At 40.5% G+C, this 9,189-nt stretch overlaps 1 protein-coding gene across 1 annotated transcript; it reads left to right on the top strand.

Moving 5' to 3' along the window:
* The first annotated feature begins 813 nt into the window (after positions 1-813).
* On the top strand, positions 814-5,011 carry LOC147623187 (cellulose synthase A catalytic subunit 7 [UDP-forming]-like). The gene is made up of 10 exons (XM_086821741.1): positions 814-937; positions 1,021-1,129; positions 1,252-1,504; positions 1,991-2,107; positions 2,202-2,414; positions 2,745-2,877; positions 3,470-3,639; positions 3,929-4,112; positions 4,219-4,256; positions 4,358-5,011. Exons 1-10 carry the CDS (start codon positions 814-816, stop codon positions 5,009-5,011), a joined length of 1,995 nt encoding a protein of 664 aa, XP_086677867.1.
* Positions 5,012-9,189: the final 4,178 nt, after the last annotated feature.

The raw sequence follows: 9,189 nt of genomic DNA, 5'->3' as shown, positions 1-9,189 counted from the left end.
AATACTATCATTATGTAAGGATTTTCAACGGATAAGTATGACCATCTTTGTATAAACTTTCACTTTTATCGTTATAAAAATTTCCAATACTAATTAATACAAAAATATGTTTTTTTAATAAATTTCTTATTTCAAATGAATGAAACAAATGCAAAATTTTTGTGTTTCATAATTATTTTTAGGTCATTTAACTCATTTAATATTTAGGATGGCACATGCATTTTTTATTTTCAATTTTAATGGCTATTGAAATCAAGTTTGTAAATTGTTATTTATTATCCTTACCTTTATTGCTTTGTAGTAACCTTAGAGGTTTAAAATACTTTGTAATAACCTTAGCACTTAGTGAAACCAAGGTTTTGCATTAATTAATTAATGCCCACCCATGACACAAAGCTAATTAATAGATACAAGTGATCTTGATCATTTACAATTTCTATCGTTAGCATAATTGATAATTGTGTGCTAAATATAACCTTAGCTCATTATTATTGGTTTGCCACTTTTTAATTTGCCTTTGGTTTCCTCCCTTTACTGTTCGACGTTCCGACATGGAGAAGCGCTGATATTGTTAAATTTCGTTTTCTGTGGTTACAATATTATCGAATTTCTTTTTTCCTTTCTTTTGGAGATTGACACCACAACAAGCTATTGAATTGGTCGTGGTTCAATATTTGGTCCGTGGTCCGTAAATTCTCGCATCACATATATACTTATAGAATATAGAAATATTTCTTTAAAATTGGGCCTTCAAAAGAGCTCATCTGTGAGCATCTTCTTCCCCCTTCCGGCTACGTATACAAACTATATTATATGGAAGGAAGAGGAGGGGTAGGACAGTCTTCTGATCTCCATCTCCACGAATATGTTGCTACTTCTAAGATTGTCAAGAATCAGATCTACCACAAGGCTGTCCTTCTTGTTCGCATGGGGCTCTGTGTTCTATTTTTGAGCTATCGCCTTAGCACCTGCACTTGCTTCGATGGCCTCGCACTTGCTTCGATGGCCTCGTGATTGTAGCGTTGGTGTGCGAAGTGTGGCTAGGGATCTCCGCCCATCTTTTCATGTTCGCGAAGTGGTTCCTCGTCGAGCGCGAATCGCATCCGGAGAGGCTGTTGGCCTTGATAAGGTATACTGCCAAGTGCACCTCTACCCACCACCTTCACCGAAAACATCACCCATAGCTGTTGAGCGCCATGGCCCCCGTGGATGGATGCAGTAGCTTAAAATTTCTTCAATGTTTGTGTGTAGGTCCGGCCAGTTGCAACAACTTCCGCCTGTGGACGTGTTTGTGACCACGGCTGACCCGCTGAAAGAGCCACCGTTAATAGCCGTCAACACCGTCTTATCTATCCAGGCACTAGACTATCCGGCCGACAAGCTTGCCTGCTATGTGTCGGACGACGGAGGCTCCCTCCTCATGCTTTGGGCTCTCAAGGAGGCAGCCACCTTTGCCAGGGCATGGGTGCCCTTTTGTAAGCGATTTCACATCATAGAACCGCAGGCGCCTGGTCTCCACTTCGCTCGCAAGGCCGCTGCTGCTGACGCCCAGCTCAGAGGCTACTCAAAGGAGTGGCACGCCATGAAGGTAAGCCCTATAATATCGTCTGCTCATGTTAATGTACACTCTTAGCTAGTCACCATAGTTTCAAGAATATCCTCGGGCTTTAATCACCATATCCTTATCTCCAGGCAGAGTACGAGGCGTTGCAAAGCCGATTAAGCTCCATGACCGCAAAATACTGCACTAATTCAAAGCAGGAAGCGGTCAAGCTCGTACTCGACAAATTAACTAGTTCCGGTGGACAAGACCGATACTCGTCGTGGGCTTCCAATTACGATCACCGCAATCATCCGGCCTACTGGGAAGTTAGGCCCTAATCAAAGCATTTTTAAGATGTAAATTGTAATACTGTACTCAACCACGTCCACCACGTGTGTATGTTGGCGCTCCCCCTTAGACTGATGTTGTTGATGAAATTTTGCACAGATATGTGTGGACAAGCCTGAAAGCGAAGCTGACATTTTACCGTGCCTTGTGTATATCTCCCGCGAGAAGCGTCCCGAGCACAACCATCACTACAAAGCCGGTGCCATGAATGCACTGGTACTCTTCTTCTTCCCATTGTCATGACGTTATTTATAAGGTGCAGGCGCTTCACTGAACAATCCTACTAAACTAATGTTTTATAAATTCCAAGATCCGCGTGTCCGGGGTCTTTACAAACGCCCCCTTTATTCTGAACCTGGACTGTGACATGTACGTGAACGACGCCAGAGCCATTCTGCGAGCCCTGTGCTTTCTCATGGACCCGGGCACCAGCAGAGAAACGGGCTTTGTGCAGTTTCCTCAATGCTTCGAAGGCGTGGACGAAGATGACATCTACGGAAATCGCATGAAGACAAGAATGGAGGTATACATGCAACTGATGATTATGCATACGAGCTCTACATTAGCATTCAAGGGGAGGATAAATTTCAAGCTCCATCAGCCTCTGTGTGATGCGCGTGTGTATGCAAAACTATGGATGTTGGTGCAGTGAAGTGAGCGGAACTCGAACCCTAGAACTCAGTACACCCTCTTACACCAGCCATTGCACTACGCATTGATTCGTTGAAGCCCTTGCATGTATAAGTGTACAAGTCTTTGTGCAATTGTTGCGGATTTTCCTTTAGATGTGCGGGATTTTCCCTTTCTCTCTGGTTGCTAAGGTAATTTCTCACGTGTTTATGTATCATTCCAGATGTATATCAAAGGAATGGATGGCGTCCAAGGTCCGCCATACTGTGGGACAGGGTGCGTTTTCAAGAGAGAAGCCTTGTATGGCAACAAAGCACATGCGGCAGTTGTAGGGACAGATAAGGTCATGATTAATGGTGAGTACTTAAGCTATTTTTGAGTAGACGTACACTCAGATGGAGAGCTTGGTGGTTTTAACTTCTAACTTATTTTTTCCCTCATCAAAGCTTTCGCTCCTCCCAAGTTGGGCTATTGAAATTGTTTAGTTTTCCAAAGAATTTGTGCCTCTCAAGTTATGCTACTGAAATTCTTCTTCTTCTTTTTTCTACACAAACACCTTGCCTTAGTTTTCAAGGGTAGCCCATTATATTTTTTTTGAAGGGACAAATTTTAATTAGCATTTCTTACTTCAGTACGAAGGGCAATTAGCTGTAGTGATTTTTTTCGTTTCCTCTCTATTCTTTATTTTTTGCCTTTTACCCTACTCGGCCGTTACCTGCCTACTATGTGATTAATGTTTCCATTCTGATCCATAAATACTAACCTATGTTTTCCTTACGTTATGGAAGCTCACAAATTTCTATAATGTCAGCTGTAACTTATCTGCCTCTAGAGTCTTCTTGCCTACTACTATTTGAATGTTTCCATTATGATCCATAAGTATTAACCTTACACTATGGAAGCTCGCAATTCGTATAATGTCAACTAACACTGTTTGGGTTGATATAGGACGTGAAACAGAGCTATTGGGCCGTTGCCAAAGTCTTGTTGTTTGTGCTCAAAGCATAACATCAAACATGAGGAACTATAGCTCTCCTCTCAATGGACATGCCTTGATAGAGGAGGCCATTAAATTGCTTGATTGCACATATGAACACAATACAAGTTGGGGCCAAGAGGTACGGTACCCCCGGCTTCAGACGTGTTTGTTCGGTAATGATTAATGCACACCATATTGTGTTACATGTTATGTTATATGTACCCTTATTTGCTACATAAAGAGCAATATTTGAAAATATATATATTTACAGTCCTTGGCCTACCAATGAGTAGGTTCAAGTTTGAGGCCCTGCCACCCATAAATAATTAGTCTCTCAAAATGAAGTACCTATAGATAATCACTCTCTCAAAACAATTACTATGTAGTATTAGTGTTTCACACATTACATATGCAACATGGCTTTTCAGATTGGCTTGATCTACGGCTCTACGACGGAAGACTTGATGACGGGTTTAATGATTCACAGCAGAGGCTGGAGGTCGGTGCATTGTGCACCATCCCCTCCAGCATTCTTAGGCCGTGCTCCTACAACTAGTGAGGATGAGCATGGGATGGCTCGAGATTTTATTCAGCATCAACTCTCCCTTTTTAGTGAGAAAAACTCAAGGGCTAATCCCAGTTCAAAGGATCATTTACATATGTGGCTTCTTAAGTCCGCTAACATGCGTTCCACTATTCATATATGCATTGCTGCCAGCATTGTCATTGCTTGCCGATAGGCCGTTACTCCCGAAGGTGTGCCATTGCAAGCTTGAAATGTTCCTTAATCAAAGATGTTCATCAAGCTTTTTATAATCTAAGTATATAATTAATGATGATGCAAATTGCCTTCGCAGGTGGATGATCCAGCAATTGTGATACCAATTAGCCTATTTGTGTGGGTGTATTGGACCAGCTATTATGAGAGCATGTTGTTAGGTGCGGGGCCAAGGGAGTGGTGGAACAGCGAGAGGATGGAGTTCATCGTGGCGGTTACCTCGGACGTCTTCGCGACCTTCAAGGTGCTTCAAAAGATTGCAGGGCTGTCCGAAACCACGTTCGTCGTGCAACCTAAACAACATATCGTAAGCAGCAGCACTTCCAATGATTATGATGTTAATGATGATCAGCAGCAGCAGCCCGTACAGGGCTTTGCGGTGAACTGTAACTCACCCCTGTTTATCCCTCCCATAGCATTGGTGCTGCTGAACGCAGGAGCTGTAGTGGTGGCCATATCCCGCACCTCCTTAACTATTTTCGGTGATCACAGTAGGACAGATGAGAGATCATGGCGTGGCCGCAACTTGCCGTCCATCACTGTAGAGGCCGCGTGTGCTGCGTGGGTGTTGTTTGCTTTGCAGCCTTTCGTAAGAGGGTTGTGCTTATGGTGCCAGGGTCAAAAAGGGCCTCTGGCTCTTCGTTCCTCCACCGTCCTACGCTCTTCCCTCGTTGCCCTGGCCTTGTTCTTGCCGTGGTCGTCATCTCTATACGCTAATAAACAAGTACCCTGACTCTCCCTCTCACACACATACGTATACCCACAATTGACGATACCACAATCCAGTACAAATTACCGTTTAGGTACTACTCCTATTTTGCTAATTCAAACTTCAAATCCATATTTTAGTACACAGCTAGACTGAGCTAGTACCTTGGTACTTCAATAGTCAAAATGACTTGAAGATCACTTGAACATGCCTTTAAATTTGTACTCCGAGATAAGGTTTAATTATGTTTCTTAAAAGTAAAAAGACTTTCCAATAATTTGCTTAGGCCTCAAGATGCCACCTTCCTTAGCCAATCAAGCATGTACATATATACATATGTATGCACATGTATCCACATATAAGTATAAATATTGTTGCACCCATTAATTGGGCTTCAAGTTAAAGTTCTATCGATCCCTTAAGGTTCCATAATTGCAAATTTTGGTTAACTTAGAGAGTCATTTGAAGCTTGAGAAGGTATTTGAAGTCATGAGGGTTCTCCAAAATGAAGTTGGCTTTTTTAAAAATCCTTATCCAATAGGCAAAATGTCTCAAGAAGAATTAGGCTAAACGTGACCTATGAAATTCAACCAACAAACAGTTTTGTCTACACAAAAAATAAAACAATAGAGCATGAGAATGTAAAAGTAGATCTATGAAACTCTTCTTAGCATTGTAGCACTTGTGTAATGTAGGTAGTAAAGCTAAAAGTCTTTCCCTATTACAAATCAAAGGTGTGGATTTTGTGGGTGTTAAGATTCCAAGATCTTTGCAAACCATAAAAGACAACTTCTAGATGTCCCTTAGAGACTACTTTGGAAGATACTAACTCTTGATGTCTCAAAAACCCAATCATAGACTTGCTATTTGTCACCCTTGAGCATCGAGAGAGTAAAACTAGCCTATGCACAAGAGTATATTATGAATGGGTCCTCAAAACCATGTCATAATGTATGTACCATTGTATGCTTTCTATTATCTCTTGCTAATAGCTATACTATATGGATCCACCCACTTGCCCTACCGTAAGGCACTTTACCATCTTACTCGTGCGCCAACAAACACTTAACTTTTGTAAGGCGATGCTGAAACATATAAAGTTTATGTACCATGTACTAATTTCAAATAGGAAAATTCTAAAGAGTTAGTGTATATAGTTACTTTGGGCTAGTCATAGAGGTCAGACCATTTTTCAGTTTGGTCGGTCTAGTGTGAAAACTAGTTATTTGTGTATATAAGTCATAAGCAAGACAGAATCATTCCCTTCTAATAGTTTACTTTGTGAGTTCTCCTTCTTCCTTCTTCTTTCTTTCTTGTATGTTGTTGCTTACTTGATGGATGCATGCTAGATAGGTTTGATTGTAGGTTTTATTCTTGCAATAGCTTCTTCTTCTTTCCCCCCCTTTTGTGAGAGAGAATGATCAAAGACTAATCTCTTGTTGCCTCCATCAAGGCATAGAGAGCTCTCCCTTCATCCCATTAGCAAAGGAGCTTTTGGATATGCCAACAATAGAGTGGGGACATAATGGATGGGCTAGGGCACCCACATAGAGAATTAGTTATAGGCAAGATCAAACGACACATGATGCTTTAGTAAGACTAAGGTATGCTCTTAAATTGAATATATTTGGCGCCACCTATCAGGGATTAACCTAGGTCTTAGCTTTTTTTATCCATCCATTCCAAGCTGTTGGGATTACTCAATGTTGATAAGGAGGTCACACTCTAAAGGTAAATTTAATTGCTTTTAATTACTTTGAATTGCTTTTAATTTTAATTTGAAGTCTGATTGCATTAGGGCATTCTAATTTCATCTATTATAAAGGTAAATCGCTAGTTCGTTGGTAATTTACATGAAATTCAAGCCCAAGAGGCTTAGAATTCATTGCTTTAAGCCAGGAATCCACTCCAAAAACATGAGAACTAGAGTGGGATAGTCAAATGTTTAGAAGTGGAATACACTCCAAAAACATGAGCATTGGGTTCTAGTAGGTTGGATTAGAGTGGCATAGTCAATGTTTTATCGTACATTTCATAGTTTATCATACATTGTTGGAATTGATAGCTTCAAAGCATCCTAAACCATCTCAAACAATCAAAACCATCCTAAACCATCTCAAACAATAAAAATATTTAATTAATTAGACCATAACTAGTAATTAGGATTAGGATCATTAACCATGTCCCATCAAGTCTAAAAAATCACAAAACCATCGAAAATCAAGCCAAACCCGCTCTCACATAGGAGACATGAGCTCTTTTTTCTTAAATATAGATAGAAACTTGGAAAAGAAATTAAAAGTAGGAAGAATGCAAGTGAACAAAATATATATTATAGACCTTTGGCCATATACAAAAAAAACAAGGAAGAGGAGGTGAATCAGAATCGTCATTGGATTCCTCTGGCTCGCCTCCTTTGCCTTCATTTACTTTACCCACTTCACGTTCCTAGTCCAAATCTTTCTCTTCCTCTTCATCCTACATACATGCAAACAAGAGTAAGGTAAGTATAAACCAATAAAAGACAATTACATATAGATAAGAGAAGGGCTTATGTGTTACTTACCTTGTCAGCTCTTGAGTCCCCAAAATGGACTCATTCAAACGTACACCTTGCATACACATCCAAGTCCACAATTGTGGATGGGGGGGATAATTGTACTCTTATTTTGTTGGGTCATGCCCAAGAATCTCTCCCTACAAAAAAATAATTAAAAAAAGAAACAATTAGTTAAAGTAAATAAATTAGTTTAAAACAAAATTAGATTAGATAAAAGAAAATAGGAAAATAGATACTTACAAAGCGAGCAATAAAGAATGTTTTTCTTCTCTCGATCGAGCGAACTATGATGCTCCTCGCTTCCCTAGTTGTGAAGTACTTGCCGCACTGCTTGTTATTGAAAAAAGCACCTGGATGCTTCCTCACACAAAGCACCATGCATGCCTCCGTTCCTCTTGAGAGCAAACACTTGGCTTCTCCATGTTGTTCTTGGTCGCTCTCTTAATTTTTTCTCTCCTATTAGAGAGGAGAAGCTTTATCGTCCTCTTCATCCAATCCTCTGAGAAGGCGAGGCCCGCATTAAGAACAACAATATTAATCTTGAGCACATTAATATCATATTGTTTTCAAAGCTCATCCTCTGCTTTCCACTTCTTAAAGGAGATTGTGAACTCCTGTTAGCAAGTACATGCATCCAGTTGATGAGCTGCTTCCCTCTAGAATCCATCACGAGGGCCCCATCCACATTATATGGTGCGGTTCGTGGATCAAATGGTGGGACGGATCTTCTCGGGGTGGCTCAAAATGAGCAGATGATGAATCCCCTCGTTTTGGGAATATGACTTAGGAGACCTAGTGCTACTTTTCCAAATCAAAAGCACCCTGCTCCCCCCTACTACTACATCTACTATACCCCCCACAGACTCTATATGACGTTGTGGTAAAGATGGACGTTAGGGAGAAGGGTTGGGTCTAGTTGATGTTGGCAATGTAGGATCATCACAACCATAGAGTGATAGGCTTGCACCACTCACACCTACGCCTATCAATGGAGTGGACTGTCCCCATGGAGATGACTAGCCATATGGAGTAGATTTTCCATATGGAGTCGATTGGCCCAATGGTATGTTGCCTACATATAAGATTAAACGAATTGACTTGTAAAATGCATAAAGGATAAACTCTGTCTATGTAAAAAGAGATGTCCAAACATACCTATGTCTATGAAAACTATGTCCATGCTTAGTATCCATATCGTTGGTTTGCTGATATTGAGTAGGTTCATGACATCTGGGTCTTTTCTTGATGACTCGATCGACATTGCCTATACATATAACCCAAACCAAATACATGCATAAGATTAAATAACTCCAAGCATAAAACATTCATAAATAGATATTCTTAAAGACTTTATGCATAGAGCCTATGCATAATAAAGTGCTATGTATAGACTCTATGCATGAAGCTGTTATGCATAATGCGCTATGCATAGTCATAGCCTCTACGCATACACACTATGCATAGAGTCTACGTATGGAGCCTACACATAAAGCTATACACAAAGCTTGCGCATAGGCTGTTATGCATACAACTCTATGCATAGAGCCTGTGTATAAAGCGCTATGAATAGGCTCTATATATAAGCTCGTACATATGCTATGCATAGAGCCTATGCCTAGGTTCTTTTATGTAAAGCTCTATG

This window comes from Cibotium barometz, chromosome 27 (assembly GCF_041138505.1).
Source record: "Cibotium barometz isolate CiBa-2024 chromosome 27, ASM4113850v1, whole genome shotgun sequence".
Lineage (NCBI taxonomy): Eukaryota > Viridiplantae > Streptophyta > Polypodiopsida > Cyatheales > Cibotiaceae > Cibotium > Cibotium barometz.
Note: the sequence above shows the minus strand (reverse complement) of the source record. Positions and strands in the feature narration are given on the sequence as shown.